The sequence below is a fragment of the Hyposmocoma kahamanoa genome, unplaced genomic scaffold (genome assembly GCF_003589595.1).
Source record: "Hyposmocoma kahamanoa isolate Upper Pololo Valley unplaced genomic scaffold, ASM358959v1 296, whole genome shotgun sequence".
NCBI classification, from domain to species: Eukaryota; Metazoa; Arthropoda; class Insecta; order Lepidoptera; family Cosmopterigidae; genus Hyposmocoma; species Hyposmocoma kahamanoa.
In genome coordinates, this window is record NW_020653780.1 from 3,530,019 (window position 1) to 3,549,714 (window position 19,696).

General features: G+C 35.3%; 1 protein-coding gene across 1 annotated transcript; it reads left to right on the forward strand.

Annotated features, from left to right (window-relative positions):
• Positions 1-3,651: 3,651 nt before the first annotated feature.
• Positions 3,652-19,331, forward strand: LOC113229264. The gene is made up of 5 exons (XM_026462808.1): positions 3,652-3,990; positions 8,125-8,233; positions 11,326-11,472; positions 13,547-13,718; positions 18,802-19,331. The coding sequence occupies exons 1-5, from the start codon at positions 3,868-3,870 to the stop codon at positions 18,950-18,952; spliced, it is 702 nt and encodes a 233-aa protein (XP_026318593.1). The 5' UTR covers positions 3,652-3,867; the 3' UTR covers positions 18,953-19,331.
• Positions 19,332-19,696: the final 365 nt, after the last annotated feature.

Here is a 19,696-nt window from a genome sequence, read left to right on the forward strand (position 1 = left end):
AAACTTGTTTTAGCAAACTAATTTACCTACATTTATTGCTTCGTCTTCATTAAAGTTTTTTACTCTATGCTTACTTTTTATTAGCACTTTCTTTATGAAATATTAGAAATGACGATCTCTATCGGCTCTTCAGAGCGGATCTTGAGCTGTTATTAATAAAAACTGTGCCGATGTTCATCAAGAAAGACTTCACGTCGAAGCTAGTCAACTCGTTGTCAACACAGAAATGGTGAGAATATTAAAAAGAACGAAATCTTTTGGGTTATTTTAGTGTAATACACCCATAGGGTAATATCGGTACAACATACCAAAATATTTTTTTATGACACCAACTATACAAATCGCACGACCCATTGCCTGGTGGTAAGCGACACGCCTGTTTGTAGCAGTTGCAAAGCCACTCAGATTTTTAAACCGCAAAGATTTGCGGGGCACTGCCATTGCGCCTCTTCCCTGTGACATAAGTTCGCAAGTTCCATGTGCCTGTAATTTCACCAGCTCCCTTGCCCAGCAAAACCGGAACGCATATTAATTCTCACATTACTGCTTGGTGGCAGGAATAGATAGGCAGAACTTCCCTGGACGAATTCCTTCACAAGCTCTAGTGCTAGTGTAATTTCGGTACCCTTAACAGATGTGTCTATCTCATTGTGATAAAGTTGATCATGGATAATGTGATCATTATCTTTTTCCCTTAGACCGGAACGCCTGTCAATTTGTTATTGTTTTAATAATAAAAGACATGTATACGATATGATAGTTACGAAATGTTTAATGATAAAAAAATAAGGAAAACTGAAATTGTTTAATTAATCAAAAATTTAAATAATCTCAGTACAGAGTACCAAGAAACCGACTCCAAAAGTACGTGGAAATACATTGTTTTTTTGAAATATCTCCTAGTTCGCCACTATACAGGTCTTGACACAAGAGATAATAAAAATCGGTTCTCACAACTCAAAGTATATTGAGAGAGAAAAACCCCTTGAATTGGAGAATAGCAAAACCTCCTTAATTAAAATTTAAGCACTATTTATAAAAATGAATGTTCATACGTGATCAGCTACCCTTAGAGGTGGATGATTTTCTTCAAAATGAAATGGGACCACTATGGAGGTACCCTCTTTCCAAAAAAGGAAAAATCATGAAAATCGGTTCGCAAATAATATATAATACCGGAGTTATCGCGTAATACACATACAAAAAAAAAGAAAAAACATCGAATTGAGAACCTCCCCCTTTTTTTCAAGTCGGTTAAAAAAGAACTAATTTTGTGTAGTCTGGTGCTCGATGTCTCCTTGGCTGGCTTTATACAATATTTCTGGCGATCGCACAAATTTTTAAATTTAGTCACGTTAATCATGGACACAATCTTAATTACACTCTACTTAACGGTTCCGATTGTAGTTTGAAAAGGCACTTATAAATGTCATTACTCAAAAAAGTTCATTCATTCAAATTCAAACATACCTGTATATGATAATTAATTATAATATTGAAGATTAAGGGCATTGACATAATGGTATCTGTTCATCCAATTTATACTGTATCAGCACACTGAGCAAATTCAAGTCTGTGTGCGGGGAGAAAACTTTTTTCACAATAGCTACGATACAAACTTTTTCGTTTTGAAGAATAAAATATATATACTTCTTATAGTTTGGCGTCGATGTCATATAGAACAGAATTATCCGGCAACATACAAAAAAACTGTCACTGGTCCCTAAATAATAATAACGACTAAAATGGACGCTGGGTGAGGACATCTCGGGTTCGATTCAAAGAAGGGCCAAATTGAGAAACGAACTTTTCTAAATTGGTCCCTGAGTTAATTTCGCTGCTCTGGTACACATTTAGTACAGAGAATTCCTTAGTTTGAAGCCAGGTAAATGGGTGTGATTGTAAGCATATTATATTAATTACTTATTTAGTTTGTTAATAAAAAAGTCGATCTAATTTTAGCACATTTTGAAATAAACAGAAACAAAATTTTTTAGTATTCAATCTCTGTATTAATAATTATAACGATCTAGTGGAGTAATTTCACAAAAAAAATTAATATTATATTTAAAACATCGTGACATTCAATATAACTAAATATTACAATTCTTAAAGCGATATCTGTAGTTAGCCGCTGGTAACTGTGAAGGTACCCGACTCAGTGAAGAAATACTTTATAGATTTCCCACAGAGTGCGATAACAAAAAAAATCGTTAAAAACTAAAAACAAAGATCTGCAACAAGCACATAGAAAAACTCAAAATGTCTGCTGGTTAGTTCCGTAGCACAGTTGGGAGAGCACTGGGCACGGTATACTAAAGCCACTCGTTCGAATTATGCCAAAAAGTAGCAATTAAGAAATTAAATACACTTAAGTTTCGATGTTTGTATCTCATTTGAGGCATTATTAATGGCGTTGTTAATGACTGTCGATAAGGATTATCGGAAATTGTTTATTGACTTAAGATAACAGAAAATTTGTAGTCAGTGAAAGTTAAATTAAGTATTTAAACGCGTTTGAATAAATACAACGAGCTAGACTCAAAATTGAACCCTATGTTCGAAATTTAACCTATACAAGTTGTAAGTTTTAATTAGTGCAAATTAATATACTGCAAAAACAATGTAAAGTTCAATTTTCATAGACAAATTTTGACTGCTTGTATACTATGTCCACATTTATTCATTCTGAAATAAACGTTTTTTATTGTAATTATTTATTCAATATCACTAAATAGTTGTTTTTGACGTTCTTTTTTTTAATTATTATAATAATAACGCCCACACTCATAACCCTGTACCGCGGGTGCCATGAACACACACATAGACAAACTACACCCAAATTCACGAGAGAAATATTGGCATATTTCTCTCATGAGTTTGGGTGTAATATTTCTACATATATTTCTCCTCCTCTTTTTTTCGTCCTCTGTGTGCCAGTCCAGTATGGTAACCGTTCGGCAATGGAGGCAGTTAAATTACATTCAACATTCGCATTAACATAACGACGTAACATTCTTAAAAATAAATTCACACCACTGAAGTATTCAACAGTAGAGCTCCTTGTGAAAGATTTCGTCCAGCGATGTACTGCCACCTTACCTATTTCTGCCGCCAAGCAGTAATGTGAGCTTTGTTGTGTTCCGGATTTGAAGTGTGGGGGTGCTGAGAAAATTTCAGGCACAGGGAACTTCTCAACTTGTGTCTTAGGGTGACGGGCGCGGTGGCGGTGCCCCTCAGGTCTTTGCGATTTGCAGCTCTGAGTGGCACTACACTGCTGTGGACAGGCGTGTCGCTTGCCACCAGGTACACGACTTGTTCGTCCCGTCACTAAGCATTACAAAAAAAATTGCATATTCATTATGTACGTAAAACGAAACGCATCCTACAAAACGGCTTATGATAAGCCTGTTCAAAGTATTATGCCTGGCGCGTTGTTATCTGTAAGTTGAATAAAGTATCTAATTTGCCCCGCATGACGTGTCAAATTAAGTCCTTTCCAAAAAGCCGGAACATAGTCGTCTCAAACATTACAAAAAGTAATGAGTCACATCAGGCACTACCTGATAATGGTATGCTGTGTGCGTCCCGTCGTCGGTCACACTAACGATATCCCATACTAAATGATAACAATTCCCTTTTGTTAGTTCCCTACCACCACCCGAATAACAAATACGTTACTTAGTTTGATTACTTAGCAGTCGACTGTTGTGATTCTTGGAAATCGATTTGAACACATTCTAGAATTAATAGACACACCAATTTTTAAAAAAAGAAATTCGAATTGCGTTCGATTTTTCAAATACGAATTATTTCTTTTTTATTGGAGACGCTTTATTGTGTTAAATTTATTACTGTGAAAAGAATATGTCAAAATTAGTGATTAGTGTTGTTTTCTTGTTTTTGATATTTAATGTCGTGAATGCGAAGATAGTAAACAAAAGAAAATGTCCAGAAGTAAGAGCAGTTCCACATTTCGATTTGACGCAAGTGAGTTTGTTACGTATTCAAAATAGCGCTCAAAAATGTATAAGTGCCTAACACTTAGCAGTGGAAGTTCGTCCAGGGTTATACTGCCATCTTACCTATTTCTGCCGCAAAGCAGTAATGTCAGCATTAGTGTGTTCCGGTTTTAAAAGGTGAAATTACAGGCACATGGGACTTGTCAACTTATGTCTCAGGGTGACGGGCGCAGTAGTAGTGCGCCTCAGATCTTTGCAATTTAAAGCTCTGAGTGGCACTGTAACTGTTATGGACAGACGTGTAGCTTACTATCAGGCGCACGACTTGTTCGTCCCATCACTTACTTGATGTTAAAAAAAAGAAAAAAAAACACTTAATTAGTGATTACAATTGCAATAAGCCATATTTGAATAAAAGTCACCTTTGGTGTAATAAGGCCATATCTGCAAAAATGACAACTTTTGAGGTGAATGGTTTAAAGATGTGGTCTGTGGTTTAAAAGATTCTACGAGCGATATACATAACTTGTTTAAGAGTATTTTTATGTGATAAAAGCACTTTTGACTAGATCACGTGTGGCTTTATTACGCCAAGGGCATGAAATATGTTTAATCTGTAATATAAATATTTACGTACGTTATAGAATAAATATACTAAATCTACTTCATCGCACATATCGAAGTTCATGATAAATCTACTTTATATTCGAAACTAATTTATAATATCAGTAAATAGATTATCTACTTATTCTATAGTAGTGGTTTCACTCTCCCTAAAACAATCAATCGCCTTTTATCGATCATATAAATCAAGCTTAATATCTTCTAACTTTTATTACAATGTAATAACGTCCTATGCATATCGTAGTCAGAACCTATGATCAATTGTTGACCCGTTCGTTATAAATAACGATAGAATATTTATTTGAAAGTCATGAAGCTGTTTATAAAGATACTCTGCAATGATTACGAGACCCTCTTGTCGCAGAGTTTGTACGTAATAGGACACTTAGGTCACAGATTACTTAATAGTTAGGTTTTGTACGTACATCTCTTGAAAGAGAAAATTTAATTGGCTGCCCAAAAATTGCTTGCCACTAGCTAACTTTAATAATAAAAAACTTATATTGTCTGTGATCATTTTAAAAGTAACATTTTAGCGCGCATTTTAACAAAATATTCAGAACCATAGCCACCATAAAGACGTAACGATTTCGCACGGAAACATGTCCTAAAATTAAATAATTGAAGAAAAATTAAAATCTTAGGTATGGTATGGCTAATTAGATGTCTTGGGCTGTTTCGAAGGACAAACGTTTTTACTACTTTAAGAAAAGGCTGGAAAGTTTTAAGTTTGATTCATGAAAATAGTCCAAAACTGGTGAATCATATAGGAGTCGTATTTCGTAATAATAATGCCAAACAATACAAAGCCAATAGGTTGGGATGTGTTGCCTTATCCACCGTATTTACCCAACCATAACCCCTTAAGGTTTTTACTTGTATCAGCAATTTTTTGGTCAACCCTATAGTAGCACGACCGGTGACCACATTGACCTAAAGCGATATGGATGTAGGATAAACTTATTTACGATCAAGAGCACAGTAAGCTGGGCACTATGGACCGTTCTTGAATTGAATTCAAGTTACAAGCTTGACGTGCTCTTAACTGTATTAAGAACTTTGTGAAACTTCTAGAATAAGTAGAGTTCCACATGCTTCTACACAACCGATCACGATCTATAATTGTATACTTTTTTTTGTTTACGGGGGGAAATGCTTTATGCAAGAACTCGGGAGCTCCCCGTTCACTGCCCATAGTATAAACCGTTAGGTCACCAATGTAGTCAAATAATAATGGTGCATAAAAGGTAGATAGTGTTGCTACTAATAGGATGTATCATCCAGCAGCAGTACAAGACCCAGTAACTTATCAATAACCATACTAACATACTTAACTGCTGATGTTTATATTATATACGAGTTCGAAATCGGTCTACTGGAAGTCCTTAAAATGCGCGTGGGCGGCGGACATGAGTCTGATAACAGAACTCTCTGTAATAATTTTAATACGATTATTATAATTATGTGAATCAAAGTAGACTTTGACGAGTTATTCTCTGCTTATATTATGTACACTTAAGTGCTTCTGTGTTTTAAAACAAAACTCTAACTTCCATCTATTTGAAATATAGAATGTTGATTTGGTCAGTTCAGTCTGTCAACGAGGTCAATCTGCTCATCAATATGAACAACTTTTACTATGTTGTCCTCTCTCAAAGTGCAAGTAAAATATCAAGTGTTCTATTTATACATTTTGTTCTTCTACTTTATATTTTTGTTTTCAATTGGTAGCATATTTTTCTATAATAGCGACACTATTTTTATTTTAAATGCATTCAAACGCTTTTAAAAAGTTGCTTGCCTCATCTGGGAAAACTACCGACCAAATACGATAAAATAGACCTGTACAAGAATTTATTCATTTTATGTAACATAGTGTCTATCTTAAATTAAAGGAACCTCCGCTCCATTTCGCATACCCGAGAGTCACTCAGCATTATAATATGTTTGAAATATTCTCAACGATAAATGTGTACAAATATTTATTTACAAAAAGCAACCTCCTGTGTTTCTTGATCATTCTTCGCAGGGGTGTCTGCCTTACGAATGACCCGTTTTATTATATTAAACTCTATCAATATAACTACATAGGGCGCACCATAGATTTAGTATATGGGGCGCACTATAAGTTTCCGGAATTGGCCACTTACATACACAATATTTAAAAAGTAATTACAACATTCGAAAATTGAACTCTTTGACTGTAAAATATAGTTTGTTTCATGTGACTGTCACTTGTTTTTACATTGTGGCGTCATTTTAAAAATTGGTTGTATACATCACCATGGATTTAACGCGTGAAAATTTTCGTAGTATGATTTTGTACAACTTTAAGTGTAACTTAATAGCTCAGCGAAGCTTCGCTCGGCTTCAAACTGCTTTTGACGATGAAGCACCATGCAAGACGACTATTTATAGCTGGTTTGCAGAATTCAAACGCGGTCGTATGAATCTCAGTGATGAATTTCGTAATGGTCGCCCGCCCACTGCTGTGAACAACAAAAACATCGATTCTGTGCGCCGTATGATCGAACCAGACAGGCATGTGACATACCGCGAGATTCGGGCATCTTTAGGCATAGGCTTGAGTCAAATACAATGAATACTACACAAACATTTGGGTGTGAAAAAGCTGTGCTCTCGGTGGACACAGTTTGACTAAGGCTCAAAAAACGGATCGCGTCAATTGGTACAATGCTTACCAGATTCAACAAAGCGTATGGTCAACAAGCGTCTTTCCAGATGATCCGAAACCAATCAAAGTAGCGCGCGTGCAAAGTGCCTCTAAGCGGATGATTCCTTCTTTTTTTAATAAAACTAGATACGTGGTTAGTGGTGCTTTGGAGAATCGTTGTGCCGTGAACAGTAATTGGTACACGACCATTTGTTTGCCGGAAGTTATTGACAAACTCCGTAAAAATCCACCACGATAATGTCAGTTCTCACAAGGCCAGCCAGACAAACGAATTTTTGAAGGTGAACATCGTTGACCTTATGAGCCATCCCGCGTACTGTCCCGATATGGCAATTTGTGACTTTTAGAGCCTTAATCTAATCAATATTTAATTTGATAATACTTGTACCCACAAAGAATAGGATCTGATCGTCAGATAATACATAATATTTAGATACCAGGAACCTTTTACAAGGTAGTAAAGATTTTATAACTAATCTGAAATAATTGGCGAGCTAAATAAAATAAATAATTAATAAATATATTTTTATTACAAAACAGAAGAAATAGGTACAGAAATCCGGTAGGTCCGTCAAGTGTGTGGCCTAAAAATAATAATAACCAAGTCTATAACAATAAGTTTATTAAATATGATTGGTTAATTTTGATCCATTCATACATTTGTTAGATAATTCAGTATAGTTCTAGTTTTTATGGCGATGGTAGTTCTCAACTAAAATGTATTTAAAACAAAAAACTGGTAACCTTATAAACCTAGCTACAATCTGATTATATATATAGGAAAAAGTGAAAAGTTTCGTTACGTAACAAAGTTTTGTAACCTAAATTATCATGTTTTTACAGATGCTTGGAGATTGGTACGTGGTGGAATACTACGCCAGTGCTGAAGAAGCTCTGTCATACAGTTGTATGAGAGCAGTATTTACCCAAGACGACCATGTGCCTGCTACCGGTATGTTATTAAACATGTTTCATTGTGCTTTTGCTCTTACATTACTACTAGGCGCTTAATTTCACTATTTATAGAGAAAGTAATCATTTACACGGTATGTATGTATGATACTAATACATATTTACCTACTTGACAATTTCAAATTTTTTATATTAATATAAAGTGAATTATTTGTTTTTTAATCTCGTTTTTAAGTCTTTGCAAATATTTATATTAAACGTAGTTGAGATTGTAAAGTAGTCACCACGTTTATTGACGCGGAATTTTCAGCCGATCAGAAAAAGCTTTTTGTCCATGCAATAAGAGCGATAAGAGTGGAATCTTCCTAATAATAATGTTGACTAAAAATATGATACTTTACATCATAAAATAATACTTGTACCTGCAGTCTATAATTATTATGAGAAAGCTAATTACAATTCTACAGGCCAATTCTAAACATTTACCACTGGAACGTTCAAATATTTTTAATTTGGTATTTCTGGTGTAATAACATGTTTGTATTCATCTACTTGCGTTTCAATCAATAGTAGGTACTTTTATTTATAATCTGGTGCCATTATTTTGTAAATACTCTATTCTGTAGTAACACAGTAGCAAATGTTTTTTTATCGAGTTTTTAACAAAGTTAAAATAAAATAATTTCGTAAAACATGTAGCGTAAATTGGAATGTCTGAACATTTAAAAATAACGTACTTAAAATCAATAACTTTTGTAATAATAGTGAAAAATAGGGTGATTTGCATCACGGAAGAAAGAAAAGAATTGAAATAGCATCAAGCAACATTTGTATGAAAGCCGGTGTCACCACACGCACAAATTTGAAAACATAATCTTACATTAGTACTAAGATAACATCATTTTGATTAGTTAAAAATTATCAAACGAAAATAGATAATAATAAAAATATTTTGGTAAAAAAAAATTAAACTTATTTGGATCTAATAAGGTTTTATTATTACTAATCACATAAAAGCTAAAAACCTATGAACATAAACTTCTTGGAACAAAAGCAAAAAGTTGACAATCTACAGTCAGGGATACGACATGTAATTGATATCGACCTTATGTTTCATAACTAATGGAATATTGAACTAGGCATTGCTTTATACTTGCTATAATAAGGGTTAACCACGGAGTACATATATGGAAACGGCATTTAAAGCAATTTCTTCGAGAACTAGCGTAGCTAACTTTTACACGCACACATTTGTTAACAAATACGCATAAGGTTTTACTACACGCAAATATTAATTGATATTAGCTACCCAGGCGTGTGCGTATACGTAGCTACTTGCTACAATCACAGTATTAATGAGTTACTTATTATACTGTCATCGTCTTTCGTTAGCCTACTAGGTTTCAAGTCAATCCGATCACTGGAAGGGTTGAGATATTAAAACACAGTCATTATAAAAGTCTTTATTCTCCCTGAAATATGATATATTTGTTCAACAATTACCTCTTTTTGAACTGACTGAACATGACTACACTTATAGTGTCGACGAGCTTGTCAAGAAAATGAAGATACTTATTTCCGAAGGCGAAGAAGGGAATCACTTGCTTCATGAACAATGATTCGACGAAACGATTGATGATTTGACGAAAAATAACTGACAATGCTTCAGAAATATTTTCACATTTAGATGTGCTCTATAATTTGTGAAGGCGACTCTGAGTTTGAGGTCATATATTAACGAAATGATTTATTTCTTAATGAATTTTTCGGTTGTTATTCATATGTATACAATTTAATGTGATGTCATAAAATGCCTGTAGTAAATGGTGCTACATTTACTAGGTGCCCAGCTTTTACTGCCTGTTGCTTCAGCCCATTTCTCCTTTAAAAAGGATCCGGCGGGAAACTCAAAAAATCAATACAAAAACTGCAAATGTAAATCATGCCTGTGATAAAACTAAGAACTCAAGCGGACGAAAGTGACGTATACTAAGCGACTAGGGAGGTAGGAATCATGTAGATAAGGGAAAGAAAATCTCCAATCTCATAAAGTCTTCATTTGATACCCCACGAGCTTACGTGCATTGTAAAATTATCAACACTGTACCTCTTCTATCTATATTTCCTTTTTTCCATTAATATATCGTTTCTACTTAGATTGAATTTTTTTTTAAATGCGAGTGTTGGGACCAAACATTTAAGTAATCTAAGTAATCAAAATTGTTAGCTTTTAAATACCTATAAACAATTTATGTTTACACATGGATACCGCTTTAATAAAAAAAATGTCGAACTAAACCAAAACCGGGTTTCTAAATACAGAGTGTCTACATATCGATAATTTGATTACAACACGCGGACCTAGTACTAAGTGTAATATGACACTAGTGCAAGCAATTCATTGAGCGTCATTCGAATTGTTCTTTTGACGGCGGCGATGGCTAGCAACCAATGTATATTGTTATTACCGGGTTGCAAGAAAATAGTTTTGTTTCGAAATTATAGTATTGTATTGTTCAAAATATTAGAAAATACAGAGTTTTAGTACTTACCGATGAAATAAAATTACTCCCGGAGTATTTTTTAAACTTTGGCTTCTTACGCGACATGATATAATGGCACAATTTGGCATATTTGTATTTTTCCACAAAATAATCTGTTGTGTCTGGTCATAAGCTAGGTAACGCGGACCCCGCCCACTAACTAGTCTATTACTAGAATTTATGTGGTCTGTGGTTTGCATTAATATTAGACACAACCGTTGATGATTTTACCATGTCAGTCAGCCGTGACTATGGGACCTGTAAAGGGCCTGAAACGTTAGTTTATTTAAAAAACAAACTAACCTTTTCGCGATTTAGATTCGAAAAACAGTTCCATTTCCGAAATATTTTTTTAAGTTTCTTGTATTGTTTATATAGTGATCAAATAAACACAAAGAACAAAAAGTCGCTAGACATGGTCCAGCGATTTTTTGCCTAACTTGGGTTATCGCTCTCCCAACTGAGCTACGGAACGTATTTATTTGTTATTAATTAGCAGATCTTACTAATTTCTCTGTGTGCTTGTTGCAATCTTTGTTTTTAATTTTAAATGGTTTTTTGCGAATTTATTAGTAATTTCACTTTTCAGACGGTTCCGTAGAATGGACGCCAGGAGTAACAATGAACTTCACATACCGTTTTGCCGATGACCCGTTGGGTGAGAACCTCCTCGGTAACATAACTTGGAAAGTCGATTTGAATGAACCAGCTCATTGGACACATGCTGAAAGTACCTGTAAATATAACTTAATAATTACGTCACTTGAACAACCGATACGTACAGACGGCAACACATCAAGCTACACGTTGACAGATCTTGTTTCGTTGCACTAAAGACAATATTCGAAGAAAAGTGTATAGCTTGATGTGCAGTTGACTGTACATAACGAATCCTACGCTGAATACGGAGTTTTAGAAATAAGTACATATATATTGTAACCGCCACACTTGATAGATCACTCGCAATATTACTGCAATATCATATATAGGGTGCAATAAAAAACGTCCGACAATAGCAGATGTTATGAAAAGTACGTTTAAATTATCAAGACATTATAGCCTATGAATAATTTTAGGTGAAACTCATATCCCGGTCATTAATTCACTGCCTAATTTCTGTGGGGATTCTCATTGTTGAAATATTCGACGCTACAGTGAAATGTTATATAATTTTCGAATATTAATATTCAATTTACTTGAATACTTAAATTATAAAAATTGCTACAGAAATTAGGCAGAGAACACTAATCCGAGGATGACCAACCAATTTCTGGTTAATTTTCTTTCCATACAAAGCATGACGCAAATAATTGATACATACACATGTCGTGTACATGGGTTCCTTACGGAAACCTATGCAGTGCAATACGTAAAATCACTTCATGAAATTTCAGACGCAATTTTTTTAAACACCCGGTTATTAAAAAGGTACTTGTATTCATGATAACAAATTACTTGAATAAAAAATAATAACAAAATTTTGCTTCCTATACAAATTTCTATTTTGAAAGTGGAAGTTTTTTTAAAATACGTATTGAGTAACTTTTTTGTTAAAAGTATTATTACACAAGAGAAGTTGACAACTGAAATATGGCGTAACCACTTAGTATAACTCTGATTATTAGTTTTCTCCCCTAGCTGCCATCTATTCCTATGGCACCCTTATACGATAGTTGTATCTACGAACTATACGATAACGTTCATGATAAAATTTGTTTTTTATTTCAAGTTGTACGAGCAACTCTTAATTCCCTTAACTAAAATGTTGTCGGTTTTTTTAGGCGTGTATCTTTATTATTATTATTTTTTGTAAACAATCTAGTTCTTAGAAATACGTATATTTGTACATGGAAAAATACCAAATTTACATGTAAAATAGTTTACAAATTCAAATGCATTATTTTAACAGCTGCACGTTTTTTGTTGTGTAAGCTACGTCAAGTTACGTTACCTTAAGTTTCATGGTAAAATCGACGGTTTTAATATTTATTCCAACTTCTATTATATACTCAATTTTTAAGAGATATAAAAATTACTGACTCAAGTACGTTCAAGCTAAAAGGAGAATTATGGTTGTCAGGTGAATAAGAATACGTAGTCGAAACACTTAAACCGATAAATCACTCTTCAAGCTTTGCAGTCGGTATTCTTATATTCTTACATATCCTGTTATATCGGCATTCAAACATCACATACATACATGGAGTTTTACATATACCTCATATGTATACAGGGTGCAATCGTTAAGTGTGCCCAGGTGATTATACCGTAAATATTAGAGATATCAAAAATCTTTAAACTGATATCGAGAGTACGTTACTTAATGAGTAAAATGACATCAATAACTTTTCTTTTCACTTTTCTCAATAACGCTCCCAAACATTTAGATATCATAATATAGACATTTACATTTTATTATATTCGTACAGAGGCTTCAGCTTCGAACAACTGCTTTGAATATTAAATGCTATACTTACTTATAAATAAACATTTTTTTTTAGTCAATAAAAAAGTAGTTTCATTATCTGTAAACTTATAGCCTACCTCTTAAATTAGATATCTATCCTATATAATATCAAGTAAACCCTCTCTACTAATGTCATATTACATGTAAGAGAGCGTATAAAGCAAATTATTTCGCTGTTTCGTACGTTAGTTTTTTACAATAATTAATTTTTTATTGTTACAAAAACATTAACCAATATGGCATGAGCAACCTGTACAATCAGACAAAAGACATCAACGGCATCACATTACCATGCTCAAAAGATGAAATATACGCTAAGCTCATAAGTTAGTTTTATTTTCAGACGATGGAATCTACAACACGTATGTCCTGGATACAGAATATAAGACGTGGGCACTTTTACTTCATTGTGCAGAACAACGTGAGGGCGCGAGGTATTTGAGCGCCTTCATACTATCTCGGAAAACTACCCTACCTAAGAACGTTATGGCTTATCTAAGAGACAAATTACCGAGGTAAGTAGTTTTATGATCGAGAAAAGCGATTGACTCACTCAAAAAGGATTTTGTCAAGAATTTGTCATTGTCGTGATAAGCACGAGTCTATATTCCTCCAATAGACCTATCTCAAAGTATAATAGTACGTGAGGCGCACTATAAGTTTTCAGAATGAATACGAAAAAAATACTACTTATATATGGTCAGAAATGAATTTATTGTTTGTCAAAATATTCTCCGTTAGCGTTAATGCACTTTTTCATACGAATGAACCAATTTTGAAAACATTTATGCCACTCCTCCGTGACAATCTCTGAAACATATTTTTCATACTCTTCGATAGCCTCTTCAGGTGATGTAATCGTTGTGTCGTTGACCGCGTTACTAGTTCTTAATTTTTGGAAATAAATAAAAGTCACAAGGTGCCAGGTGGGGACTGTACGCGAGATGACTCATGAGGTCAACGTTGTTCACCTTCAAAAATTCATTGGTCTGTCTGGCCGTGTGAGAACTGGCATTATCGTGGTGTATACATAACACCAAGCAGAAAGTAACCACTCGGAACAACCTTCTGCGCCGCCTTATATCTAGTAAGTGGGGAGATTCACCACAAACTTTGCGAACGGCCGGACTAGCCCTTTCCTTTTCGGCAGGCGAATACGCCAGCCCAGTCTGAAGTCGTTCAGCACACACGCACCTGGTGAATATAGCAGTGAATGACACTTGTCGAATTATTACTGGCTGTCTGAAACCAACCCTTGTCGGTATGCTGTACCCGCTGGCAGGTGTTGCCCCTCCGGACATCTGTAGAGACGTGGCTAACTCCCTGGAACGCTTAAAAAAGGAGACTGACCCGCGGCACCCATTACACCATCACGTGCCGGTAATCCAGAGGCTAAAGAGTTGCCATAGCTTCATTAAAGAAGTATACCCTCTGGACGGCGAAACTAAGCATGCCCAAATAAGTCTCTGGAAGGAGCGATACGTCGGAACACCTTCCTCCTGGGCATGATCTACCTTGGTAAACTTGGTCCCTAAATAGACTGCGGATCCAGCTCGGAGAGCACATATCCGTGTGGTGTCTCAGTCGCTAAGTACTGGTCCTCACAAATATAAAAGTCAGAGTCGACATGCCTTGAAGAAGATCTTGGTGCAAGATGATACGGCGTGTACGGTTATTTTTACGGAGTTTGTCAATAGCTTCTGGCAAACAAATGGTCGTGTACCAATCACTATTCACGGTAGAACGATTCTCCAAAGCAACAGTAGCCACGTGTCCAGTTTTATTAAAAAAAGAAGCAATCATCCGCTTAGAGTACTTTGCACGCGCGCCGCTTTGGTTGGTTTCGGCTCATCTCGAAAGACTATATATACGCTCGATTGCTGCTTTGTTTTGGGATCGTAGCTATAAATCCATGTTTCGTCACCTGTTACTACATCCCACATCAAATTTGACGCCCCTTCGTTGAATCTGGTAAGCATGGTGTTGAACCAAGTGACGCGATCCGTGTTTTGAGCCTTAGTCAAATTGTGTTTGAGCCACCGAGAGTACAGCTTTTTCACACCCAAATATTTGTGTAGTATTCATTAACTTTTGTAAGTCAAAGGTAATATTGATTATAATATAAATAAATGTTAGTATTGATTGTATTTGAGTAATGCCTATGCGTAAAGATGCCCGAATCTCACGGTATGTCACATACTTGTCTGTTTTGATCTTACGGCGCACAGCATCGATGTTTTTGTTGTTCACAGCAGTGGACGGGTGACCATCACGAAATTCGTCACTGAGATTTACACTACCGCGTTTGAATTCTGCAAACTAGCTATAAATAGTCATCTTGCATGGTACTTCATCGCCAAAAGCGGTTTGAAGCCGACTGAAGCTCCGCTGAGCTGTTAAATTACACTTAAATTCGTAGAAAATCATACTACGAAAATTTTCACGCGTTAAATACATGGTGATGTAGACAACCAATTTCTAAAATGACGCCACAATGTAAAAACAAGTGACAATCAGATGAAACAACTGTATTCTATAGCCAAGGAGTTCAATTTTCAAATGTTGTAATTACTTTTTAAATATTGTTTATGTAAGTGGCCAGTTCCGGAAACTTATAGTGCGCCCTATGTACTAAGCCCAATATTGGGAGAATGCCTGAAATATGCTTTTCCTAAGACAAGGCACTGAACTTGATCTTTGTTACACACACTTACGTCTTACATAGTGAGTATTCTTAGCTACTAGTTCTAACTTCGGTCTTAAAACTTTTAATAGATGACTGCGTACCTGCGGAGTCGGTTCTCTTTAAGCTTTATCTGCCATCGGAGCCACTTTAAATGATTCTCTGACGTTCTGATTGCGAACTTTGTCTAATGGCCTTACAGCACCCACACAGGGCAACAGAAGTAAAATATGAAGTCATAATATATCCCAACCGTTAATAACAGTTAAGTGAGCAAAGATTTAAACACCTGTCGTAAGTCATACACATTATATTGTATGGTTTAATAACAAGCATCAAAAAAGTTGCACCCAACGAATGACGCGAAGCCTGGCCATAGCTAACTCAACCACCCAATCCTACAAGGACTGCTTACCCACTGTCCAATGCCGTGAAACGATACTAAATTCTAGTTTTAGGCTAAAAACAAAGAGTATCTCTAAAGACCCTGTGTAATGCTATTTACTACATTACAAAACCCAACGACCGATACGCAGTATTGTTTAGCTTCTAGCATAAAAAACAAAACCAAGTACACGTAGGTTAGCACGAAATATCGATTTGTATAATCACTCATTCATTATAAAATACGTAAATTAAATTAAAAACGGTATTGAACTATATTTCTATACCTATGAATATAATAATAATAGATCTAACAGGTAATTTAGTACGTTGTTATAAAACGATAATATTACATAGCAACCTCATTAACTACGATTGCAAGAAGGCAATGTTAACTGCATAGACCATAAGTACATTACATAGATAAGCCAATATTGCTTCACGCTTCCAATGTTTTTGTTTTCGAATAACAGATATATAGATATTTTGCAGTTTGCCGCTGATGGCCTTGACTGCGCCACCGGAAGAAAAGGGCGAACCTCATATAACCCGCTCATAACCCGTAAAATAAACCACAAACTAAACTTAAAACTAAGTAGCGGAGCCTGAGGTCGCCCAAGTGGGTACGGACCTCGGCTCAGGGCGCTACTGTAGACTTCCGCCAGAAGAGCGTGCGGTTGGAGAGAATCTACCACTATGAGGGGCGAATTCCGAATTCCGATATTATTAGATCAAATCACGATAGTTGTGTTTTTGTCTCTGTTCTGAATTAGTTTAAACATTACTTATATTCATGAATAGCCTAAAAACTACCACTCTGTAAGCTCTCCAGAAATAAGGATTTTATACACTCATCCCTTAAAGCTATTTATGATACATAGGTACAAATCGAAAACGTCGTTTATTATGACACACACAAATCGAAAACAACACCCTGGCCTAAATAATCTCGTTTTATTCTGTTTGCGATTAAGCAAACCTCACACCGAGGAGTGGTATTCTATACCTCTCCTCTCCACCTTACCCAATACATTTAGCAAGATATAGTGTATCGTCTTCTTCGAGTGCCTCTTGAAGGCTGGCCGTCAGCTTCTTGTATTCGTTTTTATCAGCAGCCAACCGAAACAGCTGTTCGACGGAGGTAACGCCAGTCCACTCCCGGGTGTTCTGCAGTCACGATTTCATCCTTCGCCTAGCGCATCTTTTTTCCTGCACTTTGCCCATCATTATCAACTGTACCAGCGCGTATCAATCGTTCCTGTGTGTAGGGATGAGGCTTATTTACTTACATGGCATACACACGACAAGATATTGGGTAGCGTATCAAGATACATTTAATTAGTTCATGCCAGATCAATATCAGCAATGGCAAGCAGCCAATGCATCTAACCTTTCGCGTCTAGCCAATTTTATTAAGTTCCTTCGAAAATGGAAAACTGAAATCGCGAAATGGCATCATTTACGTCTTCAAAAATATTGTACCTTTACCAAAAATCACACCCATAGTCTAATAAGACCATATGTGCGAAATCAAAATTCAGGAGAGGTGTTTAAAGATAAGATACTACTTAAATAACGGAATGAAAAAGGGTATTATAAATTAAAATAAAATAATATAAAAAAAATATTATGATTTTGGAAAAAAGCCGTGGTAGGCTAATGTTGTATGTCGCCTACTGTGTACGATATTTCAATTATTTAGGCTCTTAGAAAAACCTACCTAACTCATCATTGCATGTATACGAAAATAAACACAGAAAATGAGCCCGGAAGTAAGCACATGCGTTACATGAAGATGTGAATGTCCGATACCTGGTAAGATAAATTTAAAACTATTCTGCATTGTTTCTGGCGTTGATGTTTTCCATTAAAATTTATTTCCCCATTACTCATACTACTATGACGTCAATAAATAAAAAATGATAGCATCAATAACAACACATTAAGTTGCTTTTATAACACTGCCATATCACGAACAATTTTTTCACGTAGAATGACTTTTGTAACACTATCATAACACGTACAATCGTAAGTTATTACAAAACGATCCTGCTGATTTTGTGGTTAGAGACTGAGTCAAAAAACGATAGGTAAGATAAACATTCGATTTTAAATTTGAATAGCGGCAACAGGTAGATACCATAATGGCGCATTTACACCAAATCGTCAGGCGACTTGCGCTTGCGAACCGAAGGTGGCAAGCTATCCAATGTAAACAGTGAGTCGTCTGATGACAGCAGCTTGCAGTCGAAATCGACCGAAGTGACGGTAAAGCAAAGTTGTAAGACGACCCGGTGTAAATGCGCCATAAGCGCGAGTAGAAACTGATAAGTGATTTTAACATCTTTTTAAAGTACAAGGAATTCCCTGGTGTGACTAGGGGTTAAGAACCTTCAGCTCGCCCTATACAGTGGCGCAATCAAGGTCATCAGCTGCGAACTGCAAAATGTCCTTCACAAAAAAGTAGAAAGAACAAAAATACCTGGCAATAATCATTTGGTTCGTTTATTTAATAATATATTGGTTATCAGGTATGACGTGGACGTCCAATACGTGTTCCCGATCTCTCACGATGTCTGCTCATCCAAGCCTGCCAGACCTGATTACGGCCCCATCCTCGTTCAAGTGGGCAACAAGCCGAAGACTGATGACGTCAGCTACAATTTTACTTTTGGTCAATAGACACTACAATCAAAAATACTCTTTTTGCAAAGTTAAATCGACCGTACGCTTCAATTATTTGGTCACTTGATTCGTGTGGTAAAATCTTCCTAAAGAGACTATGAACAGAACCGTGAACTGTAAAGTGCATTTGGAATAATGCAGATTTTACGAAAAAATATTGCAAAACAAATTATTATTATGTCAAAAAAAAACAAATCATAAATCACAGGAGTGCCACATGGTTCATATTTTTATTTTTGTATTAATTTTCTTAATGTAAAAAAATATTCCGATATTTTTTTCATGGGAACAAGAAGACGCAGTTTTATACATTGAGTCGAACTTAAATCCTAATTGTCAAACACAACGTGCACGCCTTTACATTGTTACCTGTGTAGTAAAAACCTACTAAGTAAAATAAATAAAATTACGTATTAAAATGTGTTTTTACTTCAAAATTTTAATCAAGTTAAACGTATTCAAATACAAACTCCTTCAACCAGACCTACATTTAAATTATACGTGTAACATTCTAATATTAACAAGTAATTTCAAAATATATTCTTTTAAAGTACCTACTATCCTTGTAATAAAAAGCTTTGTTTATTACGTTGTTATCTTTGTTACTGTTAAAATATTACGAGACATTTTTCATGCTTTGACAAAACTAAGGCTAATGTTAAGGACAACAGATAGGGCACACTTCTACTTACATGATTAAGTGACTATCTTAAGCTGAACCCTGACATATCTGCCGATTTA

What these genes read in the sequence shown, in the direction of transcription:
- LOC113229264 (XM_026462808.1), top strand. Translation starts at nt 3,868, where the DNA reads ATGTCAAAATTAGTGATTAGTGTTGTTTTCTTGTTTTTGATATTTAAT. An exon ending in CACATTTCGATTTGACGCAA is followed by an intron (nt 3,991 to 8,124) that starts GTGAGTTTGTTA and finishes ATGTTTTTACAG; the next exon opens with ATGCTTGGAGATTGGTACGT. An exon ending in CTAAGAGACAAATTACCGAG is followed by an intron (nt 13,719 to 18,801) that starts GTAAGTAGTTTT and finishes ATTGGTTATCAG; the next exon opens with GTATGACGTGGACGTCCAAT.